General features: G+C 38.6%; 1 protein-coding gene across 3 annotated transcripts in view; it reads left to right on the top strand.

Moving 5' to 3' along the window:
* The first annotated feature begins 4883 nt into the window (after positions 1-4883).
* Positions 4884-13515, top strand: part of LOC103383852 (mitochondrial calcium uniporter dominant negative subunit beta) — a 14019-nt gene continuing 5387 nt past the window's right edge. The window contains exons 1-2 of one of the 3 annotated variants that reach the window (XM_025058773.1): positions 4907-5239; positions 5628-7725. In XM_025058773.1, coding sequence (XP_024914541.1) covers positions 7693-7725 — 33 coding nt within the window. In that variant the 5' untranslated portion in view covers positions 4907-5239; positions 5628-7692. Of the gene's footprint in view, positions 5240-5627; positions 7726-13515 lie in introns of all 3 variants that reach the window. The other 2 variants (XM_008317164.3, XM_017035289.2) reach the window with 2 other exon arrangements.

Raw genomic sequence — 13515 nt, 5'->3', positions numbered from 1 at the left:
GTTCAGCAAATAAGTAAAAAGAAACATTGGATTTTGGAACAATAATACATTTGATTCACAAAAGTGTTTAAATCTAACTTTCAAAATTATTTTCCCTAGGAGAAAATACTTCTGTGATCCCCAGATACCATGCTATTTGTATTTGTTTACGGTGTTAATTAAGGGTTGCACGAATAATTTAACATGAACAAAGAACGTCTTCTCAATCACGCAGCGTCTGTAAAAAGCATGCAAGTGGCTGCACTGTGGCCACTGCAGAGTCTAATGAGCTGATAGTGACCTCTACTGGATATCTCTCCTGGTGAATGTAGAGAATATAATCTCAGCGGCACGCAAAGCCGTGTACAACCTTATAATTATTATATTGCTCGGTAGAATTATATTATAATCCATATATAAAATACTTTGTACTTGTTTTTGTTGATCGTATTGATTTTACAAAATTATTTCACATTCATGATACGGAGTTGTAATCAGACTAGACGTTTCTCTCTACCGTGTTTTTTTATCTTGATTATTATTTTTTGGTTCAACTTCCATCTATTTGGTTTATTTTTTTTTCAACTGGTTCAACTTCCATCTATTTGGTTTATCTACACTTACAACATAATACAGACCCTGTTCCGGGTGCTGTTGACAAAAATGTTTGGTAGAGAAGTAATAATGTTACACAACAAGTTATTATTATTATAATTATTATATTTGCTATTATGTGTTTGTGTGATTGTAGTGATGTATTTTCAGCAACTGTGATTAAAAAAGATGCTGTTTTGTTTTGTGTACAATCTGTTTACTGTCCCACAGTGTGAAAGTTTTGAAATCATAGTCTAGTTCTTAGATATTTCCTGTATATTTCCTGTATTCCTTGTTATTGCTGTAGTCTTCCTAGCTTAATCAGTTTGGGGAACTGGTGTTGACCTCTGTCCCATTCAAATATACCAATCTCAAATAACTCAAATATCAAACCAATATCAAAACTCAAACACAAGCCTTCATGCAAAAACATACACACATACTTATACAACCATTTGAGGTCAATCTCACTCAGTTCAATTAACATACAGGGTCCCAGAGTCTGAATTATTTAGCATTGAATATTTAATACATAATAACAATGGAGCTCAAGGGAGATCAAGCCTGGTCAATTAAGATGGAAGGGTTGGAGGCAGGAGAGCTGCTGTTGATCTGATCTGTGTCTCATCATTATCTCTGAACATCAAGCACAATTAGTGTAACTGTTTTCTTCTCAGCACTTCAAACAAAGGCCAACCCCCTCTGACTCTAACAATGTTCATCCCCTTTATTATTATTTTTTTAATTAATAATATTACTTTTATTGTAACCTTTATCATTGTCTGTTTGAATACAAACATTTCTTTCAAATCATTTCTCATGTGAAACTGCTGTCCAGGAATATTTGAATCCCTACAACAGGGTCCTAGAGTTGCACGTTGCTTAAAAATAAAAATAAAAATGGATCATTCCAAATATATTAAAACAGGCTTGTAATTATCAGATGGAGGGTTTAAAATGAAAGTTTGATTACTACTTAAGATTACTAAGTATTACGAATGAAGTAGAAGTTTGGTGGCAAATAATGTGTAACATTGGTCAGTGAAAGCCGCACATTATGGAACACAGAAGGCACACGGTGTTCATTGGACATCTAGCAGAGACCTTGTCACCACATGCTTATTATATGTGTAAAGGTCGTCACGGGATTTTACCAACTCTCTTATGTATGCCTTCCTCATTTGTTTCAGGGCCTGGATCAAGGCATAGCTGATGTCAGTGACAGTCTTCAGTGTTATGTGAAGGACGTCAGATTAGTACTTACATTATGAGACATTAGTGCTCCATTTTATTTCAAAAAATGATCTATTTGTAATTAATTTAGTGCTACTATCACTAATAGCTACAGATCTGCAGCCAATCAGCTGTCTTGTAGGTTTTAAAGTTTCCCTCATTTCTATCTTTGAATGTCAACATAAAGCCAATCACACAAAATATAATTAGATTTCTAATTATGTAACCCTATATTTAATATATAAGTATCTATTTAACTATTAAAAGTATCAATCATTAGTCCTGCAGGGAAATTGTTTAAATTATTTTAGGCATCAATTGTGATTTAAACCAGAAGTTTAAGTTTATTTTAATTGCTTGTCTAATTTTACGTGGCCACATATAAGACTTTTCTATTATTTTTGGTTCATTTTGTTCACATAGCAATTTGTAATAAATGAAACAAACATGCCATAGTGCTGGAACCACAAGCCCGTTCACTTACAGGACATTGAAGAAAGCTAAAGGAGCTAATGCTAAATGTTCACTGACTGAGGACTTTTAGAACAGACTACACGGTGTTTTCTTTTACAGAACACGAAGCCAAAATAAATTTAAAATACATAAATAAAGACATCGGCCTTACGCCATGTTTGAATACAAACAGTATAATGTAACGTCAAGTGACTGCCGTGTAACTTCACATTGCACTGAAAGTCGAACCCGTGTCGTATTGGTACACAATTACTTGCAAATGACACGATAACCTTTTAATTTCTATCAATTCAATGTTGCGTAAGGAAAATGCTGATGTAATTTAATCCAGTTACGTTGTATTTACCTTTACTTTGGCGAACAGCTTTGGTCGTCCTCCAGGTGATGAAACCTCGGATGCATTTCCTCATTTCATCGCAATTGTTATGGCATGCTCTAAATGGTGGTCAGCCGTCTTCCCCGAAACCCTGGTCACTTCTTCTGTAGCCAAAATATTCCACACGGCGGGTTTAGTGCGCTTTTTCGAGGAAATAACGTCAGCCATTTTCCCTCACTTGGGTACACCGCTCTCCTGCAACTTGGGAAACGCATGGGTGTTGTGTAACTTTGTTTTCGTTCCGTTTGAGTTGCGCTTAGCTTTAGTTCCGGCTTATTTTTTTCTGACGGTATTTAAAAAAGTAACCGTAGCGTTTAACGCCGCAATCAATTGTAATATCAAGTAATCGTGACATCACTAAGGTGATGAAATATTGAATGACATTGTCAGACATAACAAGAAATAATATCAAGGTGATTGTGTACAGGTCTACATTCTTCATCATGCTTTAAAATGTTAGCCAAATGCTGTAGTATAAAAGGTTAGCTAGGCCAGGCTTAGAGGCATCTGAAGGCCACAATCAGTAACCTCTAAAAAAGTCAGGACTTTTCTTGTTTTTGGCCACAAGATGGTGCAAAGGGTCCAGAAGATACGGAGTATAAAGCAGATGATCAGCTCTCTGCATATGCATCCTATAACATAAAAATGTATACATTTAAGTCTAAGATCTGAGGCTGAGATAGATTTTAGCATTATTATCGAAGGCTGCCGCCAATGGACATGATAGTGGTAGCAGTAATACTACAGAACAGTAGTTCAAGGTTTAAACACTGAACATTATATTAAACACTAAGGGGAAAAAACGGAAAAAACTCAATTATGTCGTATGCTAATTGTATTGATTGAGAAATTGGACATAGTAATACTGCAACGTAAAGCTAGTTTATAGTAACACATACTGTAAGCATCCCTCCAACCCTCTGAGGTATATTATTATATAGGTTAAAGGTATTTATCAAGGATTTGTTACCACATCATTACTCTGTGCATCACCTCCTGCTGTTCCTCACAATTGCCTAGATGAGAACTTGCCAACTCATAATAAAAAATTGGCCCATTCCCATGTATAAATCCATTCAGCAGACAAGCTGGTGCAGTCTCGTGGCTTGTGCTAGACGATAAATCCATCAGGATGTAATGGATTTCCGCCTGGGCAAAAGAGAAAAGTAACTGGGCAAAAGATTTGGTCTTTAATTTCATTAGTCTCTTCACTGAGAGAAGGTGGACAGTACAGACCGTTTAATACATTAATATTACACATTGGATATAGTGCCAATATGGTGCATCTTTCAAATGGCAGTAATAATACATATAGTTAAAAAATAAATAGATGGTTTTTTAATTGTGGGAAAGGGAAAAGAGAAAGGAATCTGACGAATTCAAGACAATTACACTGTTATGGAACCTGAAAATTCAACAGAGGTTTTCCTCTTTGAAATCAATTTTAAAAAATCACAATAATAACATCAAGCAAGGTTTAGGTTTGACTTGACTGCCAAAAACCTTCAGAGATGCTTCCTAGGATAGTGGTCCCAGCATTCCATTAAGTTCTCACATACATGCACAGTGGCGATGTATGGAAATAATCTGTGTAGCTATCTGATTCCAAACTACAGTGTTACACAGACAAAAGATCGAAAGTGCTGTGGTACAATAATCCACCAGGAGTCTGGTTGCAGGCCAGATTCAGTGATGTTGTCACTTGTAGTTTTTGCTTTCTTATGTGGCTAATAACATGCAGAAACGTGAATAAATAATAGACAAGAAGCTGTTTGTGACCTGGTGGGAAAAACATGCTTCAGAATAACGTACATGCTTAAGTGGAGGATGTTGAAAAAAGGCTTTGTAAGATTAACAATTAACGATTTTAAAAAAAAAATTAACTGTTTGACTCTCCCTTGTATTAAGCTTCTTTTGTTTTGTTGTCAGAAAACAGCTAAACAGGAAATACACTTCGTTATAGAACACAACTATAGCCCAGACCAATGAAACAATAAACGCTGGAGCGTTTTTGTTTTTTTGTTTAAAAAAAACCCCAAACAGGAAGTTGACTATTTTGAGTTTGATATCATTCCTCCAAAATATTTGCACATCTGCTCCTACGTATTTATGAACTGTGGCGCTGTCTCACTGTTAGTTCCATTTTCATAATCTAAAATGTGTTTAGCTGAATTTCTGTGTCGTCACTGACTGATTTAAGCAAAAGGGACAAACGAGGGAGAAAAAAGGTGGAGACAAAGGCGAGTAGACTCTGGCAGAGAGCGAGGTTGTTGTCAAGAGGAAATGGAATGCGGCTCTAGCTGGGCTGTAACTCCCTCTCTGTGTGTCCCGTAGCCTCTTCTTCAACATCAGCCTTCTTCACACTCTACATCCCGTCTACAGCCGGGACTCCTGGCTCTGCTCCACTCCCCGCAGAGGATCGTTGACTCGATATGCGAACAGCAACACGGCTGACTCCGTGAACGACTGACGATGGCTTCGGTGCGGATGGTTTGTAAAGTTATGGCGAGACTTTCGGGAAGTGTTCAGCCTCGTCACTGCGGTCCGTCGGTATGTGCTCGAACCGTCACATTTCTCCAGCAGGTAATGAAACGACACCCGTGTCATCAGCATTGTTTAACGTAGCTGCTTTTTTTCACATTACTTCCTACGTTTTTAAAATTAGAAATGGACAAGTTTAACCACTTAGACTCCATTTTCTTTTTTTAAACAAGCTGCCTATTTGTTTTTGTTTTTACCTTATTTGTTCAGATATTAACTTCAGAAACAAAGCTTGTATGTGTTTCTGTGTATGTGTGTGATGTTAACTGATGTTCTCTGTTTGTCGGTTTGTGTGTTTCACTGTACGGTAGCTCTTCTTCACACAGTAGACCTGCGGTTCTGTGGCTAACATTGTTCCAGTACATTACTTTGGTCCACAGGGGGCAGGGCGGTATCTAAACATGTCCTCTTGACTGATCATGCCCAACAGCCTTGAAAAGTGTGCAGAAGTCGTTCTACAGATCATCATCCCATCACTAACGCAGGCCTCATTGAATTACTCCCCCTGGTGAAGCTGCTCACTCAGGCTGTGCTGTTAAAGGGACCGTGCATATGGCCGAACACGAGGAAAGAGATATTAGGGACACACTTCATGAAGAAGATAACAAGGAAGTAACGATTCAGATATATCTATCTACTGTAAAAGCATTTTTGAACACATTATTATTGAACATCAAATGAAGGTGTTTACTGTTTGTATTGCTGAGCATTTATTCAGTGTATCTTAGGGAGGAGAGTATGCAGTACTGTGAGGCTAATGTGAGGTTTTTTCCTCCCCTGTCTGTCCCCTGGAAAAATAATTTTCCAGATGAATAATGATACATTTAGTTTGTGTTTTAGACAGCAGTCAATCATCATCTGTCGTAATTGTATGATTGACATCTAATTATAGCTCCTCAGTTTGGGCAATTTGGATTTTTCGGACCAAGTCAGGTGGAAATTTACTCACAGGATATAGTCATAACATTATAACCACCTGTCTAACACTTTCAGACCCACAGAATGTATACTTATACTTATACTTTATAACATGATAACTTTATTTTACAGTCAGCATTGACAACTTCAGCAATTTGCGCTGAGCTTGTGGATTTTAGCTTGTCTGTTGGGTTGGACCACACTGACTGGTCCCAGGCTTACTGCTGCTCCTTTCTTGGACCACTTTTAATAGATCCTGACAACTGTCCACCTTCATTCATCTCCTTTAAATGCGTTTACCACAGTCATTTCCATTCTTATAGCAAAATCAACAACCGTTTTCCCTTCTGCACCAAGCAGCACCCCCTCATCACTACTGTGAACTTAACCAACATTACTGATACTACTGGCAGTTCTGTACCTCGGGGAAATATAACATACAGAGAAACCTTCACTGTGATGTATCACCATCATGAAGGGGTTGTAGAGTTGCTTTGGTTGCCTGTGCACGTTGAATTGAGTGTAGGAAGATTGAAGACTGTTGGAGGCAGTTCAGGGAAAAGCTGTTTTAAAGTGCACTTGAAAATAATAAAATGCATACATTCAGTGCAGACTGTAGCCATGATTTTCAGCAGCAACTAGCCAGTTGGCACAAATGTTCAGTTTTGCATGGTACAAATACTGTGAGGTACTTGAAAACATGAGCACTATTTCTTTCTTTCAAAATATGTTTTTCTCCTGTATGATTTACCACGGTGCCTGGTTGGCTAATGGAAATCTAATATTTTTTACCTCTACAAACTATAAGGACAATATAAACATGATACATTTTTTAAAGGCTGTGCCAGTGTCTGGTGTGTGTGTGCACAGTTTAATTGTCTTGTGAAGATAGTGTATAGATGTGTAACTGAGCATTTCATCTGTTGCACACAGATGAAATGTGCACACATGCAGTGTCCTGCTCTAACCCCCCGCCCTTGTATTAGGATTATACACTAAGTACACATCTCTACACTGAGTGAGTTTCACTTTTGTATATAGAAGAAAACAAAACAATACAGTTTGACTGCAAGTGGTCATGACTTGAATGACTAAAATGCATGAGATTCACAAAGTACATCAGTTCTGTAGTCATGTTGTACCAGATATAACTGCTGTACCACACTGAAAATTTATTAAATACTTTCCATCTGAATTTTCAAGAAACCTGTCCTACAGTGCATGTATATTGTAATTACAAATACTTGGTCGTGCTGCTGCACAGGTTACTGCGGTGATAGAAGTGTGAGATTCATTTAGATGATGACTCTGTTGGGTTTCGTCAAGACTTTTAAATTGTTTCCACTTTTTCAGCACTCCTTTGGGTGAAGTGTGTGAAGTCCATTATCACCAAGGGCTTGTGTGAGTGGCTCTATAAGAGGACAATAAACCAGAATTATCTGAACCCTCTCTCAGTCTTTTAGTGTCCTCTGTGCTGTAGGTTTTAAGGTCAAAGACGCAGCTGTTAGATTGACACACTAAGTTTGTTTGTTGTCTTCCTTTGCCTCTTTGGGAACTGCTGACACAAGACACAAGAGATGCACCAAAGACCAGCCTCAATCATCTTGGAGGTCAGCAGACGATTTATCCAAATGATCTTAATCACCTCATAAAATGGGTGATAACGTTATACTGTGCTGAAGTAATATTTACACAAGAATACATCAAGCTGCCCATCAAAAGTCACATTAAAAAAATAACTACAAAGTGACTGTGTGGTGTGATGGAATTCCATTTATGTAATCTGGAGTGCCTACATGTTCAGAGGATGAAACTGTCACAAAACCAAATGTAAAAAAAATTCACATGAATTGTGAGCATCTGACTGGGAGCTGATAGAACAACTGATTGCCGTGTTCTCTCCATTAACACAAGCTATGAAATTAAAGTATGATGAGTTACATGATTGGACGTGTGTGTCTCTCTAGTTTCTCCTCTGTCGATGGGATGACATCACTAAACAACTTGTCCACTTGACTTAAACTTTACTGTCAACGTGAAAAAAAATCAGCAGTCATCAATCCCCTAATATACACTCTGAGGCTTTGCAATATTTTTTACCATTAAGGCTAACCTATGTATTTTAATGACAAAAACTGCAGTACTTCAACAATTAATACCATGGGAAATCATGTTTAGATCAGAAGCTCCTGCTGATCCTGCTTTGCTTTAAAACATGCGGTCTTTACCCAGTCGGGAGCTTTATACACGGTGCCTTCCTTAATCTTTTCACTTTTACATTTGCTTGTATGAAGTAATGGCTTTTCTGAAATAGAGACATCTCAGCGTTGCAGAAACACTAAATCCCTTTATCTGACAGTTGCTTTCTTCTGCCTTCTCTAATTTTTTTTTTCCTTAAGTGGACCTGGCTCCCTCACCTGGCTGTGTACCTCTCAGCAACAACTAAAATGCAGTGTTTGCAAGAATACCGTAAATCAACTAGAACCTATGTGTTGCATTAGTTATAAGACAAGCTTTTGATTGATGTCACATTTTGTATTTTTCTTTCGTTCAAAAGCAATTACCCCACATCTCACCGTCTAGCAGTGAGTATGGGGCAGTTTTAAATCTAGCATTATCCTGCAAAAGGCTGAAGCATTTACATTTAGTCTACTCTCAGACCATGCAGTGTCGCATACTGTAAGTGACCGCTGTCAGTCACGTCATCTCAGATTATAGATTGTAGTAAAAGCACAAGTACAAAAGTCCAGTACAAATGCCTTTGTCTCCTTAGAGACACGTCCAAATGTATTCTAACCTGATAGGAAAGGACCTAATGTTAAAAACCTGAACAGGGGCAGATTAAGGCAGTCAAACTTTATCCACAAAGAGACGTTGCTTGTTTAAATATTAAGGTCTTAAAAACACCACAGTAACTCATTAAAAGAACATGACCCACAGAATTGTAGCGAAGCTGTACCAGGGACTGGGTCACACATTTGGTGGGCCAACTGCCTAAAGAAAAGGTTTTTCAATTTAAAGTCCCCCACTTTTAGTTTCAATCAAACTTGGGTGCCTAGCGTCTTGTTGTGGACTTGTAATCACATGTTGTCTGTTTTTGGACCAAAAGGGAAAATGATTCATTCTCCTAAACTCAAGAAGCGGCAAGAATGCTGTGGGAACAGTTGTTTGTACTCAATGATTCAGTCTGTGGAACTTGCTGGCTTCTCCCTTGCTGTGGATTGTATCTCGCTGAGTCATTCTTCCTCTTTATGTTTGTAAAGGGAGGAGATTCTGCTAGCACTGATGCTGTAGCTGACTTTGTCTGACTGGCAATGCATCCCCCCATTTAAGAAAGTTGGTACAATTTATACAATTCAGCGTGGGAAACTAAAAGACCATTCGTCTGTCACTACACCACAATTAAAATAGATGTAGAAAGTCAGTAGTAATCTGTTCATAAGACCAACAGCAGGATCCACTGCTGATTGTGCACAATCTTACAGCCATTGGTTGGTGTCGCTTTAAAATCCACTTTGCTAAAGTGATTACCGTAGCCAAATGGGCACCATTTTAGTAATGTCCACTTAACAAAAAAACACTACCGCATCAGAAAACCTTCCGTGAGTGTGTGTGATGCATTTGGGGCAGAACACTGGTCTCCGGAAGTTCTCTGCACCCAAGCTCATCTCAGATAAAACTGAAGACACTAAAAACATCCCCTGTTGGCAGATGTGTTTTTGTTCAAGCCTGTCCAGAAGTAAATTAAAATAAAAAAACTTCAGAGTTTTTTGTTGGACATTAAGTGGGGAAAAAAACGGTGTTACAAGGTCTTGTTAATGAAACTTAATTAACTCTGACAGACCTTGTGATTAACCTGCCGACCTGAAGGCTAAGTCTGTCATCTGGTGAAATAAAAGGCACATTAATTATTGTAACTGTCTCTCAACTCTGCCAAGTCCACTTCTATCTCCTGTCATGGAAACACTGGCTTCTGTCTCCAAACCATACATCATAGCAGGTCTCACTACTATCCTATAAACCATGTCCTTCAAACTAGTTCTATCCTTGTGTCCTGCATCACCCCTGGCACTCCATTGGTCTGTTATCAAGATAAGCTGCAGTCAGAATCACATACACCAAACAGACACCATCATTAACTACACCAAAAAAAAATCATCATGAATTATCATCACCATCATTAACTACACCAAAAAAAAATCAATGGTTGTTGCTAGCAGGGCTAGCAGCTCTCAATTATAAAGTCAACTGGGAATAATTCAATTTAGCTTTTTGACAGCCTTAATTTATCACTCTAGCCCTTAGGCTAACTCATAGTTCTCTTTTCCTTCTGTTTCAAGACAAAATTACATTACAGTCTAATACACCGTGAAGAGTTATAATGGAACAACACCCAGAAAATTCACATTCAAAGATTAGGTGAAACCAAGCTGATGTGAAGTAGTGAGAGCAGGAGGGGGAGCAGAAGGAGGACATAAGTTCAACCAGCCGTAGTGGAGTTGTGACAGGGTTAATAATGAAGTGACCTGCTGTTAGCAGACTACCAGCAAAACAAATCCTGATCATTGATTAAGCAGAAATCCAAAACCTGCTTCACCCCAAAAATCACTTTATTTTTTCTCACCCTATCCTTTCCTTTTTCACTCCTCCTTTGTCCCGAAAGGAACAAAAGACATAAAAAGATCTGCTGGGGACAATTATAGCTGCTGGTGTGGAGCAATATACCATACAGTTCCACATTCATTCTAACAGCGAATGGAAAGGACAGCTGATGGACAACACTCCCCTCCCCCTTGCCCCATGCATTGATTTCTTAAGTAATTGGAAAGTCAATTTTATTTTAATGGGCAGTCACATGATTAGTGGGACAGCCAATGGTGAAGGTTCCCATCAAGAGGGAACACATTAAATTCCTGCAGTATATACAAGGTTGAGTCTAAGCTGGTTCAGGAGGACAGAAGGAAAGGTGTGACGTCGACATCATTTCCTCTCAGTGTTTACTACAACAATAATATTCTGTGGCTATGACGGGCACAGACGTTTGAGGATCACAGAGGCAATCCCACAGAGCCAGGAGTACAGCTGTGGAAAGGAAGTGTAATCTGTCTCATGGCTCCTCAGCAGAATTGTCTGCCACACTAGCTGCGTTTGGTTGATTTATTATGGGATGGGAATGGGTGCACATACTCTATGTAAACCGCCTGAAGCAGTCAATTGTTGATTTGACTTCAGCCAGTGCACTTCAGTCACACACCCACGCACAAGAGCACACACACACACACACACACACACACACAGTCTGTCAACAGACAAATGGCATGACTTTGCCCCTTAGCTGCAGAGACACTTCTTCATATTAGCTATGCAGCACAGTACAAATGTCATTTGCTAATGAGTGTGCGGGTAAATATGCATATAAAATCATTTTTTAAATGTTTTCTCACCTTTGGCTTTTGAAACACTTTAATTATTAAAGCAGTATAAAGCACCTGGCGGGACATGCACCGTAAGATGCTGTTGGAGGCCATCGCAGTGTGTGAATGTGTGTGATGTTTGTGGTAGCTGTTAGTAGTTAGAAAATACAAAGGGGTTTACAGAGAGCACAGATAAATTACTGTTGGTGATGCAATAAACACAATGAGAGAGTGCAGCTTTGTTAACTGGTTCATATTGTTGTTTCAGGTTTATGACTAAGATTTCTCTCTATTTTTAAGGAGTGGGATTCTGCAGTGGTCTGGGTTTACACCTCAATAAGATGGAAAACCACATGAGACGCATTACCAAAATGAAAGCTTCAGCCTTCAGCCCCTTGTTGTCTCTTTAATACACTTCTGTACTTCTCCTAAAGCCCACTGCTCTGCTTTATCTTATTGGTCTGTATGAGAAAATCAAACGTGTGGCTGAAACAGAAACTGACAAAATAACCATAACAACAAAGGAAAGGAAAGTGAACTCCTTGTCATTGTGACATTGCGACACACATCACTGCACACAACCAAATGTGACCTCTGCATTTAACCCATCACCAAAGTGAACAGTGGGCAGCTTTTTGAGCGCCCGGGGAGCAGTGTGTGGGGACGGTGTCATGTTCAGAGCACCTCAGTGGTAACTTGGCAGCTGGTGGATTCGAACCTGCAACATTCCGGACCACCACTAAGCCACCACTGCCCCAAGGTTACTTCGTTTAGGCTGCAAAACAGAAACACGGAAGACTGAACCGTTTTCATACAACTTAGGTTAGCATGTCTTTGGGCCTGACACAAGTGAAGCTAGGTCAAGAAGTTCTAAGACCAACAGGAAAAAGAAATCTCTACCATCATCTATGTACGTCTAGATGTTAATGTTAACAATTTTAACCTGTTCAAACTCAATCACTCAACGGACTAACATTTCAAACCAGTCTAAGTTGTGGGCTGAACAGAATTAAGTTTCTAGAACACTCTGGAACTGACAATGATTTACTGTTCCAGAAATTAAGAACTTGAATAGACCTCATTAAAATAGGTAAAAACATTAAATTCAAAATACCATAAGCACAATAAGAATATTGTTACACATATAATGTAGGATATGTCTCAAAATAAAATAAAAAATAAAAAAAAGTTTATGCTAACTCTACGTGTGTAGTCCATGCACACACACGGAGATCATATTTGACTATAGTAGTAAAGCATGTTTTTGGCCTAATATAAGTTAATTGAGTTAAACGTTCTTCTTTATGGCATATTTTATGGGTTGTTAAGCAGAATAGCATATAGACTCTTGGGGTTCTTTTAAACATTCTCCTTGTTTTTGTTGTTCCTGCTCTCAGTCGATTTGCTCTTTCTTCCATGATGTAGTTTGTTCTCAATAATGTTCCTACTCTGAACTACGGAACCATGAACAATTGAACAGCTGGCTCCTATTTTAATAACTGTGCCGTCAGACTGATAGGCTCTTTTGTACTTTCTGTTAGATACAAATTTGTATTTATTTAACACAATGGGATTTAAAATGTGTTCTCACTGTGAACACAGGCAGGTGTCCTGAAGACAAGCCTGTTGTTAGGTTTCAAATGGACTCGGATCAAATCTGGGAAATGTTATATTTACTCTGCTGTAAGTGGGTGTGATATGACCATAGTAAAGGTGTGTGGCCCAGTGTAGTGCAAAAATATATATGCTACATATACATCACACCCCAGTGACTGCAGATGTTCACTCCAAAAGTGAATTTGCATGTAAAGTGAGGGGCCAACACCAGTGGAATACTAAGCAGTGTTAGTTGTGGCTGAGTGTTCTATTATCAACCAAAGACAGACATGAGGACTTGGAGAGATAGTACTTTGTATTTTGAGATCCACCAGCATTTCATCATGCGTGAAACACCAAGGCCTGACTTTAAATGGAAACCAGTGAAGC

Source organism: Cynoglossus semilaevis, chromosome 9 (genome assembly GCF_000523025.1).
Source record: "Cynoglossus semilaevis isolate Cse_v1.0 chromosome 9, Cse_v1.0, whole genome shotgun sequence".
Lineage (NCBI taxonomy): Eukaryota > Metazoa > Chordata > Actinopteri > Pleuronectiformes > Cynoglossidae > Cynoglossus > Cynoglossus semilaevis.
Note: the sequence above shows the minus strand (reverse complement) of the source record. Positions and strands in the feature narration are given on the sequence as shown.